This window comes from Anas platyrhynchos, chromosome 1, assembly GCF_047663525.1.
Source record: "Anas platyrhynchos isolate ZD024472 breed Pekin duck chromosome 1, IASCAAS_PekinDuck_T2T, whole genome shotgun sequence".
Taxonomy (NCBI): Eukaryota; Metazoa; Chordata; class Aves; order Anseriformes; family Anatidae; genus Anas; species Anas platyrhynchos.
This window is the reverse complement of record NC_092587.1, coordinates 125549155-125571158: the sequence shown is the minus strand read 5'-3', so window position 1 is coordinate 125571158 and position 22004 is coordinate 125549155. Positions and strand designations below refer to the sequence as shown.

The following is a 22004-nucleotide window of genomic DNA, read 5'->3' as shown; positions in this document are numbered from 1 at the left end:
CTCTAGGTGATTGATTTTCTTCCCCACAGATTGTTGTAAATCACTTTCTGACACGAGCTTAATTTTCTATAAGATAAAATTTTAAAATCTGTCATTCAGACCCTATGCCCTTAAGTGTTGTTTGTTTTGGAGAAACAAGATTTTTATGCCCAGGATTGCTTGTGCCTCAGCTCTGCATTGAGCAGCACCAATTTTGAAATTTATTCCCACCTCTCAAAAGCTTTTTGTATTCTTAGAAAGATTTGGGTGATGAATGGCAGTTTGTGTAAAGAAAACCACAATATATATATATTCTTGTGTTTGTGTTGGGCAAGAATTACTTTGTGATTCATTTTGAATTAAAATACTCAGTGAGGATGGGTGATCTTTTCTGATTTGTGGTGGTTTCTTTTTATCTATTTATTTGTGGGTTTTGTCTGTCTGTTTTTAATGTGGCATTCAGAATGTGATTTGACACATCAGGAGCATATATCTCATCCCTAAGGAATCCACAGTGCTTCTTGTGGTCTTAGCAATAGGTTGTTCCTACCTGACTCCAAACCTCCTTTGAAGCTGTATATTTATTTCAGTGCACAAACTGTAATCTCCCTGGCAAATCCTTTTAAGCCAAGGATTTCAAGATAATGTGTTCTAAGGGATGTAATTTTGGTGTGAAGCGATACGCTAATGCACGTGGTAATAAATAATGTGTAAAAACCAGTGGGTTAGTTGAGGTCCATCTGGGACCTAAAATACAGCTTGTTGCCTTGGTTTCTGTTCTGAGCACCCCTGAAGCACTCTGACTTTGCTAACCTTCTAGCCCATAGGAGCATGGTCTCTTTCCCATTTCTGGGTTAGAACAGTGTGAGAGTAAACTAATGGGATAATCGTATCATAAATGAAGAGAAATGAAGAAACAAGGTTTTCCTGGGGGCGGCGGGGAAATCTGTAGTTGCTACTAGGATTATCTGCTTATGAGAAAAATTGTTAGCACTGCCAAGAAAAGTTCAGTAGAGGAAAAAGCTGCTAAAGATGTTAAGAATGGCACAACTGTGCTCTGAGTTCAGTATGCTGCTGCTCTATAACAGCAGTATAAAGTAAACCTTCAAATACAGCTGTAATGCATTTTCTGTACATTGCCATAGGTCTGCATAAAAGCTTAAAAAGGCAAACCAAAATGCACAGTCGTTTAATTAGAGATGCATCCATTTATGTTACGATGCACAAAGACTTTAGTTATAAAGTAATGATTAACACTATGTAATCCTTTAAAAAAAAAAAAACAAGCAACAAAAGTATGGGGAGGTGTTGTTTGTTTCTTTCAGAGTTCTAACGCCTTCCTGAATGGTGCATCTCGATTCAGAGTCCACATGCCAACCTTAAATGCTAAGGAAGCCAGCAAGCCTCAGGTAAAATGCAATGTGTTATTGTAAAATAGCATAGTAGACTTCCTAAAGTTCACGTGGAAAGTTTACATTAGATTTATAATTGGTAAAGGTAGATCTTTATTTTATAATGCTGAAAACTGCCTCCCTTTTCATATACTGGTGTACTGTCAGACAAGAAAACAAAGCATTACCTAAGAGAAATACTACAAGCCGAACTGAGTAAGATAGCATGCTTACTTTTTTGGTCTTTAATTTGTGATCTTCATACAGTTCCAGCAAAAGTAAATGCTGCCAGATATTTTCAAGACAAAGCATTTGAAATCCTTTAACTACTTCTGTGGTGTCTGTCCACTCCTTACAGTATCATGTCTTCTTTTTTTGATGTACTAAAAGCATGCACTTAGTATGCATGGAGGCAAAGAGTTGTAAATAGGAGCAATTATTCATGGGAATCATGCTTAAAGCTTGTAACCGTCAGTGCTGGTGATTCTCACTGGAAACTGATCTCTGGATTTGCTCTTTAATGGGCAAAATGATTTTTTTTCTTGTGATGAAAATTAACTGAAAATTTTCACTTGAAATATTGTACACGTTTGAAGTATTCAGTGCACTTGACACATCATATCCTGAGAGGATAGGGTAGGGGAGAGAGCATTTTTTTTTTTTAACACTTCTGCTTCTTTCAGACTGTTACAGGAAAATAGAAACTTCCTGTTCTTTTCGTTCTTTGCCCATAGATTGTTTCCCAGAATTATAAGCAGGGATGGAAAGGTTTTGAACTTTTTAAGGAAAGGCTCGGCTAGTAATTTTGGTTGGCTCTCTCTCTAACCCCTGTGACCAGTCTAACTTCAGTGACTCGGAATGAAACTCAACACAGAAGGTACCCTGAGTTTACTGAGCGTACAGAGTTTATTCCTGTTCATTTTGAGCTGCCCAAGAGCAGACTCCAGCCCAGAAATCATTTGTCACAACTAGCGGAAAGATAAGGGGAGAAGACATAAGAAGATAAGTAGGTGACTGTAGACAAGTCATGAAGACAGAGCTAAAATACAGGCAGCAAATCAGCTGACAAAGTTTCCTCTTCTAACTCAGCTGGTACCTCAAACTGGCCCCCTCCCTGTCAGCCTGTGCAAAGAGCCTGCAGAGCCAGTGGGCAGGGAAGATGTGCCCCTTCCCACACTGACTGGTGTTCCCTTGTGGGCACAACAGGGGGACAGTGCTGACAACAAAGCCATCATCAGCCATAGCCAGCTAGGTTATATGCTTGTGTTATGGAGCTAACAAGTTTTTAAAACAAAACAAAAATAAAAACAAAAAAGAAAACTTTTTTATTACTGCCTAGGACCCCCAGATTTTTTGCCAGTGACAAGAGATAATCTTGCTCCTGTCAAAATGGAGTTGAACACCTTTTTGCAATGGTTGCGTTACGGCTGTGCTGAGCTGGTGATCACTGTCAGCTTTTGTGTTTGCACAAGCAACAGATGTTCTGCATTTATGAGCTGGTCTGCTGCAAGGACACTGGGGTGGCAGCTTCTACTGTTTTGTCTGTTTGTTTGTTTTCCTGACCTCTTCAATTACTATAAAAATAAATATTCAGGATAGGCAATGACTGGAAAAAAAAAAAAAACAAACACCTGTTTTTGGCTAAGCGACCTGAATACCTCCATGTGTTTGTTACCACTTGTGTCACGTTGGCCTCTTGAAAATTGTACAAAATTGAGGGATAATGAGTCCTTCCCCAGAGATCAGTAGCGTGCCATATGCCTAATCACAGTCCATGACGAACTGACAAGGCTGAACAATGTTATCCTTGCTCAGTACAGGCTGATGTTTTTTATATATCATTTAGCTACATGCAGTGCAAAAATTGTTGGTAAAGGTTTTCAGTATGAGTTGCTAAGTGAGTTATTTGGATTTTGGTTGCTTTCACTGTTATATTTAACCCTCTATACTTAAATAAGTTCAGAGCTACCTGTCAGGGAAATGAGCAGCGTTACCTCAGACAATCCCGTTTGGGTTTGCTGAGTAAATTCTGCAAGAGACGTGCCCTAAGGCATTATCTAGACTTATCTTCCATTGACTTTTTTTAATGTTAGTAGCTGGTATTTTGCTTTGCTACTGTTAAAATAGTTCAAATTTTGAAGTTGCTCCAGTAATTCAGAAGATGAATGCTGCTCCTGCTGGAGTGACTCATGTACTGTAACACAGATTTACAGTGCCGAGCTAGATTTCTGTTTATATTTTTTTTCCTGTCTTCTGGCTCCTGCTTCGTCAGAGCGTAGGGTCTCCCATAAATCCCGCACCCTGTCTATGAACTCTGTACAAACATTTTGGATAATATCACAAATTTTAATCTCATTAAAAATAATGAGATCTGTCTGTGGCTAGACTGGGATGGCTTGTTCTTGTTGAGTGATAACTTGCTCCGCAACTGTTCTTAGCAGCCAGTGGAGTTACTATTGGAGTGAAATCATTCCTAGTTTAGACCTCAGGATTGAGTTCTCAGGTAATATTGGTAAGCTTCAGACTTTTTTTGAATTTGTGGATTGCAATGCTCAAACGAGACAGGTGAAAAATTCATTATTGCTTAACAGAAAGCGTTCAGTATCCATAACTCAACTGAAAATACGGCTTTGCCTGTACTTAAATTATTGAATAAGATGTTACAGAGTCTGAAAAATGAGCTTGGTGTTAAAACATGAGGAGGATAATACATGGTTTTATACAGAAATGTGTTGTAGGGCTTTGGAGGTTTTAATTTTTAATTACACCACGTATAAGTAGTAGTGCAAGGGAAGACTGGAAATTTTGTTCCTTTAGACCGTACTCTGTATGTAGTTTTGTTTTTTTTTGCAACTTGAAGTAAGTCACTGTAGAATGGAGACTTGATTCCATAACGCTTAACACACAAGCATAAATGACCAGGCTCATTTCACCCCATTTTCTGCATATACTACTTTCTCTATACTCCATTCATCAAAATCAAGAGATTTTAAAAGCTGTAACTTTCTGTAATAAAATGAATACTTTTTTAAAAATAAATTATTTTAGAATGATTTGATAGTTTGATATGTATTTTAATACATTGTTCTCTTCTTTTGTATATGGGGGAAATCGCAGGATCCAGAGATGCAGCATTTGCTTATTGACAGTGAAAACTGCACGGCGTCACAGAACTCGAGCAGTGCGATCACTGGGGAAGGCAGACATGGGACATCAGCTATCAGCTTCCTTGGGGCCTTGCGAATACCTGTGAGTCTGTGCTATTCTTCCTTGTTCCTCCAAGAGTCTGGTTTTGCCTTGTTTCCGTGAGGTTCTAGACAGAGTGCTAGATGACATTAACTTTGCATCACAAGATTTGATTGGCAATTCTGGTATATGCAGGCTAAAGCAGATTTTGATACAAAAGACAAACATCTAGGCTCCAGTGGCTGTATAAATTGCTTTTTTTTAACCTCATTATAATTAATACTATAGCAGCCTGTAATGTAAAAAATCACTGTTCTTAGTTATTGATATGAGTATTGAGAATGGAAGAGTAGGCTGAACCTGTAAGTACTTTTCTGTGTCAGAATTTTTTTCCGTGGCTTCTCTTTTCCGCTCCTCAACATTGTTTTTATTTTATTTTTTATTTTTTTATTTTAAAATCTCTTGTATTGTTTATATGGAGAAATATGAGACAGACCAAACATTTAGATTGCTGCTAAAAGGAAAGGAAATAAGTTTCCTGTAGTTCAGGGAACTACAGTTGATTGTCCTATCAGCTTGAAGTCTATCAGCTTCAATACAATGCACAAGTAGAAAAAATTATACTCAACTTGATTTGGACCAGGTGTAAAGGTAGCAGAAGAAATCCACTGTATTCCTGCATTCTCTCATTCTGCCAGTCTGATCCTCTGTCTCAACCGATCTTCCTGTGGCGGAGTGGAAAAATAGGTAGAAAAATTGCTACTGCTGCCTCTTTGAATCTCTGTAACTCCACAGTATTTTTCCTGCCAGCTTTTGGGAAGGGTCACGGCTGTACGTGAAGTGGAGCCAGCTGCGTATGTGTGTTGTCCCTGCAGATAACTGCAGTACACCATATGAGAGATTTAAAAACACCCATCTCCAACAAAAAAAATATATATATATATCAGATGGTAAGGGGAATGAAGATAGGTTAATTTGGCAGTTTAGTTGCAGCTCTGTCCAATAAGTAAACCTTTCATATACCCAGCACAAAAGAGGATGGAACAAATTAGTGTTTGAAATAGGCATCTGCCCCATCTGCAGTGTGCTCTTGTCACATACTAACGTGAACTGTGTCATGCCAGTGAACTGGCTGTTTGTATAGAGTTAATAAGGGAGAGATCTTTGACCCCATCTGAAGGGCAGTTCTAAAGAACATAAAAATACATCCATTCCTCTGGAATATGCTCCCATACAATGCTGCATAAAAAGTCTCTAAATGAGGAAAACAAGCTATGCAGGTGTTCCAGACAGAATCAAAACCTTCCTGTTCATTTTGGTGTTCTCTCTGTTCAATTCATTATAATTAAAAGAATGTATATAAGTAGAATATCGCAGTCAGCTCGATTATAAACTTTATGCTCTTGGGGAAGAATGCCTTCAGGGATTTTTTTAGAGGAAAAAAAAAGGGTAAAATGCTTCTTAGAAACAATTTCATAGTGATCTTTGAAAGCAGATAACAGCCTCTGTTAAGATACTAACTTCGTGTTTCCTTTGTTATCTTAGGGAGTCATAGAATTCTCCCTTTGTCTTCTGTTTGCAAAACTGGTGAGCTATACTTTCCTCTTCTGGCTTCCCCTCTATATCACAAATGTGGGTAAGTATCACAGTAAGGAGAAACAGAATTATGACTACAAAGTGTGTAGAAATATGAGCTTGAAATAAATAAGAAAATAAACATTACTGCTTCTGAAATGGGCTATCTTTGCAATAGTAGCAGGAGTTTTAAGTCACCAACAAACATATTTCTGAGTTTTACGAATTCAATTTTATTGGAAAGTATTTTCAAAAGGGAAAAAAAAAAAAAAGTGGTTTATCATCAAGAAATCCAAATTGCAATGCTGTGACTTCAGCCCTTGCAAGCAAATCAGAGAACTATACTTTTTAAAATAATGTTTTAAAATGATCAAGTGCCTAATTAAAACATATACCAAAAATCTAAATGAGGTTCTTTATGTGTTCAGTAGCACTGCGTTTTCGTTTGTGCTGTAGAGTACAGAGGTAGGAGTTCTCCCTAGAGAAATTACTGTTCTTGTGAATCATGATGTGACCTTTAAGCCCCCAGCTAACTAAAATGCTGTGCTGGACAAGTGTTGCAATAGCAGCCAGTGGAGGGAGACAGGTTAAACAATTTACTGAAGTGCACATAGCTGAAAATACTACAGCTAAAGGCTGTTCTGTGGACTCCAAATAAACAATAACCTCCTGCAAGATAGGATACCTTGAAAGCAGCTGGCTGGCAACAGAAGGATTAATGAAATTTATCACGGTTCTCCAGTGTGTGCTGTAGCAGATTCATTGTTGGTAAGGTTATGGTAGTGCCTCTGACAGCACTATTTTAGCGGATACTGTTCTATCAAATGTATTTCAGAAGCTTTTAAAAACTACCAAAGGTGTTTAGAAATGTAGCTGCTTTTGAAATGTCATACTTAACTTGGTTGCCAAACTTCCTGATACGCTCTTGGAACCCTGACCCCATAGTGCATGAGTTAGACTAGACATCAGTATATGCAAACAGTGGTCCTTGCTGCCCATGGCAAACAGTGGACTTGATGAAATTGTTGTTTCTTCGTATTCCACGTAAACTGCACGGTGCATGTTACACCGAGCACACGGCCAATAATCTAATGGCTGACATCACCATCACCTGTCTGGTGATGGAGGCCTCCAGGATGAAGCTCTGTAGGTAGTCCAAATGTATACTAATAATCATTTTAGAGCCAAGAGCCTCACTTAGGAGTATATGTTAACTGTTCAGGACTCTGTGGCTATTCACAAATGGGAATATTGTTAAGCCAAACTTGAACAATCAACAGCTCTATCAGTTGGGCTTTATCTATAACTGAAGTGTTAAAGTGTCCTGCCATGGATATAATTGCATTCGAAAGATTGTATCACTGAATAACCAGTTATGATACGTTCTTGTTTGCTCTATGGAATGATACCTTACAACACCTTCTGTTAGCTTATTCCTGTGAACAAACAGTGCTGATGTAAGATGTATTTACCTTAGCATGACAAGACTTGAGATACCTGCTTTTTGTGGTTTGGAAATTATGGAATTATTTTTTTTTCTCTTGCTAGAACATCTTGATGCCAAAAGAGCTGGGGATCTTTCTACATTGTTTGATGTGGGTGGAATCTTTGGTAAGCTTGAATATCAATCCTTAATCAGACCAGTTTAGCAAAAAACATTGGTACACACAGCTTATATGTATTATTAGTCTTGTACCTTATATAAACGGAAGAAGAGTAGCAGTAAAGGTACTAAGTAGAGAGCTGGATTGGACATTGAGAATCTAGCATACTCATCTCAATGCCCAGCTGACCCCTACCTTCTCCTCCCCCTCCCTGAGTGCCTTTTGGAAATAAGCCCGGTATCAGTCTATTGGAAAACAGTGCTCATGGTGGGGAAGTTTCACTGGATTAAGAACGATGTAGACCCTTGTAGTTCAAGATACAGGTGTCAAGGTGGGTTGCATTTACTGTTCCGGGCTTGTTCTGGATGTCACTTCTGCCATTTTTCACTGCTTATTTCATCCCAGAGTCAGAGTTAGACATCACCTTAGGGATGTGAATGACCTCTTTCAGCAGCATTTCATTCAACTGTGAATACAAGCTTGTGCTTGTGCTGTTTGGGCCCTTGGCATTTATATTTAAATCTGAGTGGGATGTAGGCATTTTGGAGATGGGCAGCTGGAGAGGGAGAGGCAGGCCCAGCAATATTGAGGAATCTGGAGAATCCAGGGAACTTCCTTTCCTTCTCCCTTTATATCATTGTGGCAGCTCCTTTCCCTCAGTCCGTCCAGCCTGCTCCTGCCACACACTCCAGTTAGTGCTTCTGTGTACAGTCATTGCAAACACCAGAAGGGGAATTTGAAGAGCCTAGAGTGACTGCCTGGAGATAAAAACAAGTATTTAATTTGCCCTGGGATCTAAAATAGCTCATTTTCCCTTGTTGGGAAATGAACAGAGCACACTACAGCTAAGTTTACTGTTGCATGTGAGGAGTTAAGGGACCAGTGACCAACTGGGCACAGATGGATCCCAGAATTCTAGGCAGAATGGGACCACCTGGTGCAAAGGCATTTTGCATTCAAAAGCAGCAGAACAATGATTTCTAAATACTTCCACCTCTGTTTTATCCCCGTCCCTACCAGCTTGGAAATTCAGTTGCAATAACCAGTGAGGCAGAAAAACTGCCCATTCCTGCCTGACCTTCTGAGTCAACCCTGGTTGGGCTAATGGGGTTGTTGCTAGGTGCAAATTGTGTCATCAGGCCCGAGATCTGTGCTGCTGTGTGCAACTGTACATTAAAAGTCCTATTACATTGTTTTAATCTGGGTTGGGTTTCGTTAAGTATAGTCGATATCTTCTGTGTAAAACATGCACAGAGTATTCTCCTCACGTACCTGTCTCTTGCTTTCAGGTGGAATTTTGGCAGGCCTGATTTCAGACAGGCTAGAGAAGAGGGCATCGACCTGCGGAATGATGCTGTTGCTGGCAGCACCCACAGTAAGAGTTCGCCTCTCTCTGACAGCTGTGGCTGGGGCTTTGACAGCACTCAGGAAGTTCTGCAAGCGGCATTTTCTAAGTTGAACATGTAGTTCAGGCCAGGTTAAAAGCGTAAGAAGTTGAGCATGTGAACAAATATGGACATTTGGGCTGCCTCTACTAAGCAATGAAACAAGCCTAATGCATTGCTTGTTACAGGATTATGTGAAAAGTTTATTGCTCTTTTGTAAAATATGATGTCCAGTTTTTAGCCAGAATTTTAGTTGCTCAAAGGCTAAAACTGCTGTGCTCTTTTTGGAAAACTGACAGTTGGACACATGAGGTGCATTTTTCTGTGAGTTTTGATTCTTTTGTGAGCTCTATTCAGTGCTTTGTCGAAGCTGGCAATTGGAGAGTTTAAAATTGAGTGTTCTCATAATATAGCCCTTTCTCCTGAAAGAACACCTGGGGAAGAGGAGCGTGCTCCTTATCTCCCTGATCTGTCCAAATCAAACAACCATTCTGCTGTGGTCTAAAAAGGTTTTGTAAAACCTAGGATGTGAGAACTACTTTTCACATAATACCAACAGATATTTTTTTTTTTAACTAAAATGGGGAAAATAGGGATTTTACCATTAATGAGGGTGTTGGTATTATAACACGTCTGTGTTTTCATTTTTGCAGTTGTACATGTTCTCTGCAGTCAGTAAAATGGGCCTTGAGGCTACTGTAGGTGAGTATTTTTAAATTATTTTCTGCCTCGCTTTATGTGAACTTTTCATTTATGATCCTTTGCCCTTTCATTTTTTCTTTTCCCCTGAGAGGAGGAAGTGTGGAATGAACACTGTCTCTTGGAGGCTTTTTGAAAGAGAATAATAAGGAAATAAGGAAAGAGAATAGGGAATAATTCAATGGTGACATGATTTAGTTAACAAATAATGTTAGTTCATGTCTGCTAATCACTGAGATAAGAGATTTAGGTAATATCATTAGTCTTTTTTATGGAGCTTGTTTATGTCTGCATAGGCTTTATTCTATCCACTTTTCCAAATATCAGACACTTTAAAAGACTACTTACAGTGGTTTAAAGACTACTTACAGTACTCTTGAAAATGACTTAACATATGTAGACTGAATCCCGTATCTATTACGTGAAAACAGAAGCTGAATCACAAGAGCTGACAGTAATGTCTCACCTACATAAAGGCCTTGATAAGTTTTAGGGCTCTCTGGTGCTTGGTGCGTGCTTATGGTTGACTTCCTGTGGGCATCCTCTGTGCTTAGAATCAGTTTGGTTAGACTTTCCTCTTTCTCTGAACTACCATGATCAATAAGGGCCCTGGGAAGTACTTTTAACTCAGTCCTATCAGTCCTGTTATTTTTTGGAGTTTACACTGTGGAGCAAACATTGCAGGGAGATACAAATGTGTGTTGCTTTTCTTCCTGTCCCCTGTAATGAGGCCAGGGGAGCCAAGGAAGGATTAAACTGTTCAAAAACCACAGGCTGACGTTTCCTGTTGTTACAGTTTAGTCATTCAGGCAACTCACATTTTCTGTTTTTGTTCAACTTGCAACAGTGATGCTGCTTATCAGTGGTGCCCTGGTGAACGGACCTTACGCACTGATCACCACTGCTGTCTCTGCTGACTTGGTGAGTTTGGCTTCCCTTCCGCTTCCAGCATAGCAGCTTTGGCCTCCAGAGAGAGCCATTTGACTTCTGTAGGATTGTCAGTGAAGGAGCTGCACTGTCCTGAAGCAAAGTGAGGTGGATAAGCTGTGTTGAACTGAGCCACTGAGATTGTTTTAGAGTTCCTGTATTAAAACTGGTTAGTATCCTGCCTGTTTGATCCTTAACCTTGTTGAAGGGACTGCTAGCTAGAGAGTGGGGTCTGACATTACAAAATGCCTACCTGTTGGTTGGGAAGAAGATTGAAGAGGCTAACTGATTCCTCAGGTGTCAGCAACCAAACATCTGACCTAAGTGAGGTCTCAGTTTACATAATCACTGCTTACCTGAGTGTATTCTCCTCAATGTACGAAGATAAGTCTGTCTGATTAGCAGTTCTCTGAAATGTCTAGTTCATCTATCTTGTTGCAAAGTCATTCACTTCATCAGTTGTTTTTTTTTTTGTTGTTGTTTTTGTAGTTCTGAAAACCTGACTTTTAAAATTGGGACTGAAGGGCTTCTTTTGGCCCACAGATTCTTTGAATTAGCTTTTCAGTTTATATTTAAATTTCTGGTATTCTAGTATTCTTGTCACAGCAGAACCTTTTTTTGTTCTACAGAGCTTTGCTGTATTAGTAGAAGAAAAGATGGCCATGGAAACAGTCTTGCAGCATAATGCAAAGCGATAGTGTTGTCCTTGTTGCTTGAATCCACAATGCGCAGAAGAGAAAGCTTCACAGCTATTGTTGTTTAAACAAACTGGTTGAATAAAGGAGAACACTGTAGGCAACCATTTGATTGAGTGGAGGGTTTCTTTGAGTAGCGATAAAAGGATCTGAGCTAGGATATTTTAGGCAACTTCACAATGTGCATCTCACATAGAGGGTTCAGCTCAGGATGGTTCTAAGCAGTCTTTGTCTCTTTAGGGTACCCATAAAAGTCTGAAAGGGAATGCAAGAGCCTTGTCCACCGTGACAGCAATCATCGATGGAACAGGATCTGTAGGTAAGCCAGAGCTGGAAGGTAACCTGCTTTTGCTGGGGTAGGTTAAAACAGAAGATCTTTGTGAAGCTAGGCTCTCAATAGTTCACGCTTTGCCAAGACACAGTACAATTTTGGAAATGGGGAGTACAGCGAACTTAGCCATAAGCCTCCCTAATGTTCCTATATCTGAGGGAGGGAGGGAGAGGGTGATAGACTGATACTGAGTGCAGATATAAAAAGTAGATGCCTTGAAGGCTGTTTGTGAGACCTGCAGTCATGACCTCGGCACTGGCATGTAGAAGGGAAAATTGAGTAGGATTTATCTTGCTGTGGGATGGGCATTATTTTTCTGTGAGCCAAAGAATGGTATTTCTCAAACTTCTAGCCTTCCAGCTTCCCCTGCATTAGAGTCCCAGCTGTACCAGTTATGTTTTACACTTTCTGGGACATTTTAATCCATAGGGTAATACTGAGTTATCTAGGTGGATAAATTGATACTCTAACTCAGAATAGCTGTCTTTCAGCATAGTAAGTCTTACATTGCATCATTCTGACAGTATCAATATTCAATTTTAGGTGCGGCTTTGGGGCCTCTCTTGGCTGGTCTCATTTCCCCTTCTGGTTGGAACAATGTGTTTTACATGCTCATGGTGGCAGATGCGTGTGCCTTGCTAGTAAGTCTAAAAGCACTGCTTGGTTGCTATGTATTTTCTTTATGCTAAACTATGTATATTAAAATGCACATTTTCCTTTTGCAAATTCAGTAGTCCATCATAACCAACATCCAATTGCGTAGGAAATTTTCAATAAAAGAGCAAAGCAGCTCATTTTGAAATTCTCATTTAATTTTAATCAGAAGAGCAGATTAGTTCTGATGCACTTCCATTTCTGAAGAAATACACATCTGTTAATTACTGGCTGAGCTGATTACAGCAGGCCTAATTGTAAGCACACCTTCCTATATAGAGCTGGAAGATGCATCAGATTCCACTCATGAAAGAATTACTTCTGTTTTCTTTAAAGCTGGTTTACTGAAGTAGTAACAACTGTTTAGCTACATTGCTGTATCACCAAAAACACTATGATAATGAAACTGCTGAAAGTTAATACATCACATTCTCCAGATAGGCCCCAAAACTGCTGTACTAGGTTAAACAAAAACTGCCTTCCTCGCTTTTGACAGTAACCAGGCACAGATGCTTAGGGAAAAGGAGCGTGACACACATTGTGACACGGTACAGAGCATATCCACTTTCCTCCCTCCTCCTCCTGTTTGAGATCCTGTATGCTGGATGGGAAGATCTGAAAAGGTTTTTTACTCCTTACATGCCCTGCTTTGCTTTAAAGACCAAAGAAGACACAAGATGAGGCAAAGAGTGCCTTGTTGTACCTTTTGAAGTCAGTCTTGCTGCAGCCACCTGCAGGTTAACCTGTAGGTTATGTTTTTGTGTTTGCCACGGATTTCCCTAGCAGGCATCTGTACCAGCTTTGTCTGCTCCGCTCCAGCAGAGCAGAGTGCTACTATAACTCTACCTCAGAGATGTCCTAAAGTGTCACTTGCTTATCCTCTGCTTTTGAAGTCCTGGATGGAAGTGCTCATGAAAGTGTGGGGTGACTGTGAAACACTTGAGAAATACACCTTCCTCTCTACTGGCTGTGCCCAGACCAAACCCTGTGCCTGCAGGGTATTCCACTAAGCCCTGTAGTTCTGCAGAGGAGCTGATGCTCAGTGTGTCAGACCACTCTCTGAGACGAGCAGAATTTCTTGTTTTGAGTTGGGATTGAGACTTTCTTTCTAAACTGAAGCCCAAATTTGTAAACTATGTATTTCCACATGTAAGATGTGAAATCCATGGAAATTAATTGAATTAGATAAGTTAATATTCAAAGTATGTTCCCTCTAATAGTCAGCAGCTCTATGGTTTGTACTGTTTTCAGTATTAGCCATTCTGTGCTGCAGTGGGGTTTGGGAAATTGTAGTTTCCCTAAGTAGACTTAAAACTCTGCTTTTTTATAGTTATTTATTAAAAAAAATTTTTTAAAAAATCCCACATTTCTTTGCTGCATCATTTAAAATGCATTTTTAAAGCACTGTTATTGACAGGATTGACTCTGCTCTTGTAAAGCTTTTTTGTAACTCCTTTCACTGTCATTGTCAGTGCAGAGTATAGATGCCTGTATTCAACTCCTATTTACTCAAAGATATCTGGAGGGGGGTTAGCCTTATACATGGTATTCAGATCAGTCATGCTTTGCTGTTCACATATCTCCAAAATGTTAGGTTTAATATCTTAAACCTTAAACCAGCAATACTTAATAATATTCTGATAATAACGTTGAAGAAAACTCCATTTATAACAGTGAAACTCTGAAGGTAAGGGAACCTTTAATAGTGAGGAATCCTGGAATAGTTCTAATTCTGTCTTTAAGGTATGTGGGAGTCCTCAAATTTTGTTTCTGAAATCACTTTCCTGGGGACTGTCTCCACAAGCACACCTTTTAAAATGCATTTGAAATTCCTGATCCTGCACATGCAAGTAAACATGACTAACATCACTCATCTTGACTAATTGTGTGATTAAAGCTTTTCACACACACAACTCTTCTTCAGAATAGCAGCTGAAATCATTTTAAGATCCAAAATTTCCATCTGCCATGTTTTCTTGATCTTGAAGTCTTGGGTTCCCTCTGCTGGTTTCTTTACACATCTGCTGGTTAAATAACTTTGGAAAACCATTGTATTGTGTTTTTTTTTTTTTACACAGGAATTGGCCTCTCAATTGCAAAAAGGAAATTTATTTTTTGTTACAAGTTCATTGTGAAAACTCCTTTTCCAAACATTGACACCTATATTAACACCTATAATTTTCGTATTTATTTATTTATTTGTTTTTTACTGATTTCAGCATTGCAGGGTAGTGTTTCAAATGAGGAACTCTTTGAATAAAAGTGTGCATCTTAGCCAGAATTTTAACTTGTTGGTATATCTGTACAGATAGTAACACAGATACTGTGACTCTCTTTACAGTTCTTACTCCGTCTCATTCAGAAGGAACTTCGGTGTAATGCAGATCATACCCTGTAAGTGTTATGTAAAGCTGTTGGTCTTTAATAACAGTTTAAGAACATATTACTAAGCTAATACCCCTATGTAGACAGAATATACTTAGTTTTGTATATGTCCATTTGTCTCTTTCAATTTTTCTTTAAAAAAGTAATCTTTTTTAATGTTCTTAAATCATAATTATTTTTCTTTAGAACCTTGTATTTTAAAAAGCACCTGAAAACAGACTTGTCATGGTCTCTTAGGGTTTGTTTTTTTCCTGAATATGGAATATTTCTGATTTTCATCACGGAGCGTGCAGGTGGGGAAGAAGAAGCTACTCTATTGCTTGCCTTCTGTGTATTGTTTGGTAGTTTCAAATGTAACCTTTTCTAAAAGGCCTCTCTAAAGGAAAGGGTGACTGAAATTACAAGGTTTTGAAGAAAAAAAACCACCAGTGAATCACAGGGGTTACACTTACCTAAGCAAAATCTAAATTGGGCTCCTTGGCTGTTTTGGAGCAGTGAAATAGAATACAAAAACACATAGCAAAAGGCAAAACTTGCCTTTTAAGTTAGTGGCTGTTACACCTCACACCTAAGGCTCTCCTGCCTGATTGCTCTCCTTTCCCAGGTTCAAAGAACACTGAGCTGAGAGACCAGATTTGGAAGAACGACTGCGTAAGTGACCAGAGCTCTCCCCTGAAAAAAAATCTTCACGGAATGTGTTATTCTATACTTAAGAGACTCTATTTGGTGAAGAATTTTTGCACGTTTACTGGAAGCAATTTGAGAAACGCAACTGGCAAATCCCTGAAGCTCTTATTTTTGCACATGAATAAGTACCTCAGGATGGCAACTATTCATCAGATGGAGGGACAGGAACTTTGGGAAGCTTTTAGTAGAGCGCCTCAACTGAGCCAAAGAGAAATACCAAGTGCCTTTTCATTTCTTTTGATAGGATGTTTTAATTAAAGCGCTGTACTGTGTGTTTTCCAAAAACAAGTCAGAAGTAGAGCAGAAGGATGTTGAAATCATAACAGACAGCCTAGCAGTGAAATGTCCCTGTGTCAGTGAGCAAAGTATCCCTTATGTTATTGTGTGCATCACTGTGATCAAGGGCATCGCATTATAGAGGGCAAGACCAGCTGGTTATTAATGTACACTGCTATTAGGATTTCAAAGCTGCTCAGACAATAATAACCTCACCATATTATTAGTTTTTAACTATAGCACAAATTCTGCTCCCAAGGACAACATCCAACCTTGCGGTAGGTAATGAAATGGAATTTACAGCTGCGGTGTACCACAGCTAGCGGTTTCCACAGACTCTCTGGGTGGATGTTAGCCCACAGTTAGGATTGTGTAAAACGGAGTCCCAAGCAACAAGAAGAAGTAGGTTATGAGTCAGAATTTCCTGTGGGGGGCTCTAACAATTTTCAGGGCATTATAAACTGGTAGTGCAAACGTCGTGTAATTGTTGTGCTGCTCCTCTAGGCTGGGTTTAAATGACAGGTGGTTCCTTTGGGGTGGCAAAGAACTGTGTGCTGCCACACTTCAGCATTACAGGATTGAGAAAGAGTGCTGCTTTAGTGCAATGATCTTTGTTGGGTACTCCGGTGGTGGTGTGTGCGCTTGGAAGTCATTGTCAGATCAGGGCCTTAATAACCAGAAATCTCTTTCGAGTGGCTAATTTCAAGTGGCTTTGAGTTTCAGATTCAGAGCCAAAATATGTATGTATATAAGAGAAGAAAAATTACCTAGGTGGTAGGTTGTAAGAGAACATTTCAGTAACTAGTGTTACCCAGCAAATAGACAATTTAATGTCTTCAGAACATATCATTTCTTCATACAGGTATCTCCTTTGCAAAACAGATGCTTCTGTGATCTTTTTTTAAACTTGTAAAAAGTAAAAAGGAATTTTTTGTATGAGGTGTTTATACTTAGATTGTGAAGGTTAGATAATTTAAACTGTGTACTGTTCTTAAGTGTATTTATTGAAGTTCTAGGCACATGTCTTGTTCTGAACTGTGCTGTAAGTTCTGTGAAACAATGCAGTAGTGTTTGTACTTGATTAACAAAACAGCACTCTAAAATAGCCTGGCAAAACACGGAGAAATGTCTCATCAGCTGCTGGTATTATGTTCCATGTGTTGGCACAATACTTAATTTCCAGGACTGTTTTGTAATTGTTCAGTCTCTGATCAGTTATTTCACTGTTTTGATTCAGCATGTGCTTTATGCTTGATTCGAACAGCATAAGAATGTGTTTATTTTTCACTGAACGGAGACATAGGGAAGACCTCAGTCCCACAAAGATTTATGGCAGGTACCAAAGTCTTTTGCAAGTGGATGCTCTATGTAGGCTCTGAAGCTGCAGTTACCTAGATCACTGGTTAACTGTACACCTTTTGAATAAACCTCTTGAGACCGGGGGAGACACTTGGTCTGTACCGGTAAATCCATGCTGCATTTAGGCTTTAGGATGTATTTAAATGCCACAGAATTCTGCAGCAGATCAGGGCTGAAGTCTTTGGTTGGGATGCTTTCAGTCATATTTAACAGCTACACGTTGTAAAGATGTTTAACTGTGTTTTGGATTTTACATGTTTTACTTGTTGGGGCTGCTGCTGTTATTTATTTATTTATTTGAATAGCTGTTGTGCTGAAGTGACTTGGATATGGGACTGTGAAAACATTTGAGGTGCTGGGCTGAGTCCTTCCTTCCACTGATGGCAGGAGGGATTTGGGACTCCTGCTGCACCGACGTCTCTTTCCTTGCTAACGTGCCACATTTCAGTTCCTCCCAGCAACGAATGTGTTCAACGAAAAGATGAAGATTGCTGCTCTTTTGTAACAACCCTAAGGGTCCCCCAGGTTGTGAACACACTGTTTTGTTATTACTGGGTGTCAATATTCATTCATTCATTCAGCAAGACTGACAAAATTTTGTCTATGGAAACGTGAATGACCAGTAGGTAGAGCCGAATTGGAATAAGACTGCAGGGTTTGGTTTTTGTTTTTAATGCCAGTAATTGTGAATTTTATCTATTTATCTTCTGTGGAGAATAAAAATGGGTTCTGCTGTAAAGTGAGAAATGTTGATTACTTCATCTTTTACATCTCCATGAAGAAATGCTCCATTTATTGTTTAGAGGGTAGACATCCCTGCTGAGACAGCGCTCCTGTCTCCTGTGAGGGTAATGAAAATAGTTCATTAAGAGAACAAATTAGAACCTTTTGTTTTGATAACAATACCCTTCTCAACTTGAACAGGTATTTATTTTTTTTCCATTTAATGGGATTGTGGGTTGTGCAACATCATTATTTCCAATCAGATGGGTATATTCTGCCTCCTTATTTTCATCTAGGAGGGAAGGAGGACGGTCACCTGCGTCAGGGGAAAAACTGCTTGGAAAGGAAAACAATCGTGGTTAAAACTATGTGTCTAAGGGTCTTGGACAGAATTTCCGATCAGAAAGTGCCCAAAGTGCCTCCAATAAATAGGCAAGTAACAGCTTGGGCCTTTATGTATAAGAAAGGAGACTCAGGTACAAGCTTCTGTTCTGCCTGATCTGGAGCAGGAGGCTCCACCAGAGTACCTGCACCCTCATATCGCTGGAGATGCTGCAGTGGAGGTTTGCCTCCTTTGTGCATTGGGAGGGTTTTAGGGTGGGGAAGAGATAAGCAGGTAGTGAGGAAGGTGGCGGTGTATTCACAGATCACTTTGATTTCTTTTGTCTTAAAGTTAAGCTACTGAACCTACTCCATGGACCGAAACATGCCTGTTCCTGTATATTCTGCCAGCTAGGAAACCCCAGAAGGGATTCTGCCAGCCATTTCTGAAGGTTACTGTGTGTATTTCTTGCATAATATCCTTGGAATAATAATGGGAATCTATTATGTGTCTATGCCAATGTCACACTACCTCAGACCTCTGCAGCAGCACTCACACTTGAGCATCCGTTCGGCTGGTGCTGGTGGTTTTCTCCAGTGATTGATGCCTGGAGTTGTTTGTATGAGAAGTGCTGCTCAAAGTTACGTAGGCGTAATATGGTATAAAAGAAATCAGAGGTTATTTAGAGCTGTTGGAGCCTGGCTGTTCTTCATACAGAGTTCAGCTGAGAAAGATTGTTTACAATCTGATCAAATTATTAGGCCTGGAACTGGTGATGGTGGTATTCTCTGGTCTGAATGAAATTTTATGGCCCACATATTATATGGGAGGTTAGATTAGATTAGGTAGTGATTTTCCCCAACCTTGAAGTTTATCTGATAGGTTGTTCTCATTCTGAACTATGTCACTTTCACCTCACAGCAAATCTATTTTGATTTTGTTTTGCTCTTCGCTAAATTATCAGGGTGATAGCATGGACTCTTTCTCCTCTCTGCTCCCAGGCTGCTGCGCCTGCAAAGTGACCGCAGACACAGGGCTTCATTGCTCTCACCGGGAGCTCTGCATCTCAGTGCTCTGGGGCATCAGTAACCTTGAGCTACATCTTCTGCCACGCTCAGTTAAAAATCTGACTGTCCTCCTTACAGCTGGGAAGGGAGAAGGAGCTGCTCTAACTGCTGCTCTACTTCAGCCTGGCGTCCAGCGACTTTTACAGCATGTTATGTGTCTCACTGCTTCAGAGCTTAATAAACTTCATTGCTGTAAAATGTCCTTATCCTCTCTTTTGATTATGAGTTGGGAATAAGGAGAGAATTAACATCATTAGCTGATGCTTGTTTTTTATTTTCTTCCTCTGTGTTTCTCTGTTGACGTATACATGTAGCGTAATTATCCTTCTGCTGCAGTGAAACTTTCATGGCTCTGTAGTCTATGGGTACAAGAGCCAAACTTTCTTTAGGCCTATTTCGGGGACTCTGCTCATCTCCTGCACCAGGATATTAGCTGTCAAATATATGTTGAAAATCGTCTTTGACACTGTACTGAAATAGAGAATTTAAAGGATGTTTTCTTCACCTCATGATGATATTGGGGCTGGTGTTTCTCTCCCTTCTTCTATTACAGAGGCAAGTTACAAATATTTAGCCACGTTTCAGTAATTCGATCAGTGGTCCAGACGTTTCAGGCAGCGGATGACACTAAGCTGTGCATGTACTGCCGTGTAAGTGTAAACACAGGGATGCTGTTAAAAGGCTGATGCTCCGAGTAGTGTGTTTCACTTGGATGGGATTCCAAAAGCATTTCCTTCCTGGTGGCTGACAGCAATATTCACGGCAAGTTTTTCAAGCCATTGAGAAATGGAAGATGTTTAAGATCTCTTTCCACAAATGGTTTACACCACAACTTCACATTGTAAGGGACTGTCTTTCTGGTTGTATTCTGTGGCATATAAGGGTGCATAAGCACACATCCATAGAATATCCTTTGTTGTGGCTGTTAAATAACTGTCCAGATAAAAATAAATACAAATGAGTCATTTTTTTCTCCTGGAGAGGTATATCTGCATGTCACAGTTTAAAAAAAAAAAAAAAAAAAAAAAAAAGCAAAGGTAGTAAAGTATGTGTTAGCATAAGTAAAGACAATGGATGAGGAAAAAGGGCAGTTGCTGGAAACCAGTGAGGTAAGTGAAAGGTTGGCATCAAATGCTGAATATCTCTTGCCTAAAAATAGCTCTTTCCTGTGCTTCTGTAAATACTAGGAAAAAGCCAAACTGTACAAATGAAGTGTGTTGTTTTGTGGGTGAAATGTCACAGTGAGAGCAGAGAGGATCACATAGCGGCTGGTCATTCTGCATCTCCAGGAATCACCGAGTTCCCGTCTGCCTTTACAAACTGTGTATGCAGGCTTAGGAAGAGGACAAGAAGGGAAGAGAGCAAGTGAAAGGCTCTGGGATTAGGCACATTCCAGCGACTCCGCAGAAGGCTGCAGTCAAGAGCTTGAACAGGTTTCATCTGAAAGAGAGCAAAGTCCTTTGCCTATGAAACATTAGCTACAGATTGAGAAAAGGCAATGCAGAGTTTGAAAGGTAGTTTGATACTGTAAATGAAAGATAAAGGAGGACATCAAGTGATGATGTAATTGAATGCAGGGTACGGCTGGGGTGCTATAGAAATGTGAATGTGGGATTGGTACTAGCAAAAAAGCCAAGACTGCAAAGTGCAGAAGACTGAATTGACTGAGAAACTACAAAGAAAAGTGAAAATCTGGTGTTGGGATAAAAAGAGGGAGGGGAAGGGCCATTTCACCCCAAAGGTCCTTACTGGCACCCTGTAGTGCTGAGCAGCACTTCCAGGCTGAGGTGAGAGGACCGCTGTCCCCAAATGATCTTCTGATTTTTCAATTTCCAGAGGGCTTATTTGAAGCTTGGCACTGTTGTGCTCACATCTATAGTTTCTCCTCTCCAAAGACCAGTTAGTTGATGGATGGAAGGGTGGAAGCGAGGCTGGATGAGCATCTAGTGAAGAAACCAAGGGAAGACGACATTTTCCAAGTACTTTTCAAGTAAGGTGCAAGGTGTCCTCTGTGAGTCTGAATCCCTCCATGATATTTAGGTTACCACGGCTATTTGAGTCTAGAGTTGTGGGTAGAGTTCATGCTTCAAAACTAAGCATCGTAGAATGTACATTATTCTGATAGTTGCATTTATTTACCATCATACTAGCTGATTCTCCTCATCTAATCACATTCATAGTGCATCTTCAAAAATGCAACAGGAAAAAAAGAAAGAACTAAAACTTCTCATTTTTCCTCATCCCTACAAATCACTTTCTGGCTCTGACTTTGTAGTTTTTCCTTGCAAGATTGCAGGACACCGATTTCATGTTTGCTAGATTTTTTTTAATTTTTATTTGTGGCCTGCGATCTCTGACCAAGTTAATTTCTGTTGTTTGTTGCACATAAAGATTCACAGCAGGTAAAACCGTGGAGAGATTGTATTAGACAGATGAACTGTGGCAGAGTGGAGTTACAGTGAGATGCTTAGCCTTTTCTAACTGTTAGTACTTTAGCAATTGTACTGACAGGCTACAGTAAAGATCTAATACCTCGAGATGTTTTTTCTAGGATGTCATTCTCCTTTCACTTGCGTAGCTCAGGAGCAAACATTTGGAGAATTCAAAAATTTTAAATGTCCTTGCCATCTTGGGCACTGCAGTTTTTAAGTTTATCTGGTACCCAAATCCTTAACAGGTGGCCTGAATTTCTCAGGTTATTCAGAAACCAGCAGCAGCTTGCATTGAGGTCAGAACTCAAAGCAGCAGCCTGAGTTCAT

The 22004-nt window shown here is 39.7% G+C and overlaps 1 protein-coding gene across 9 annotated transcripts in view; it reads left to right on the top strand.

Moving 5' to 3' along the window:
* Positions 1-17872, top strand: part of SLC37A1 (solute carrier family 37 member 1) — a 36225-nt gene extending 18353 nt beyond the window's left edge. For 8 of the 9 annotated variants that reach the window (XM_013109264.5, XM_038172840.2, XM_038172858.2 and 5 more), the window contains 11 exons: positions 1305-1388; positions 4488-4619; positions 6102-6192; positions 7680-7742; positions 9025-9110; positions 9774-9822; positions 10667-10740; positions 11682-11760; positions 12316-12413; positions 14768-14820; positions 15416-17872. In XM_013109264.5, the coding sequence (XP_012964718.3) occupies positions 1305-1388; positions 4488-4619; positions 6102-6192; positions 7680-7742; positions 9025-9110; positions 9774-9822; positions 10667-10740; positions 11682-11760; positions 12316-12413; positions 14768-14820; positions 15416-15431 (825 nt within the window). In that variant the 3' untranslated portion in view covers positions 15432-17872. The remainder of the gene's footprint in view (positions 1-1304; positions 1389-4487; positions 4620-6101; positions 6193-7679; positions 7743-9024; positions 9111-9773; positions 9823-10666; positions 10741-11681; positions 11761-12315; positions 12414-14767; positions 14821-15415) is intronic. The other variant, XM_038172867.2, reaches the window with a different exon arrangement.
* The last annotated feature ends 4132 nt before the right edge of the window (positions 17873-22004 follow it).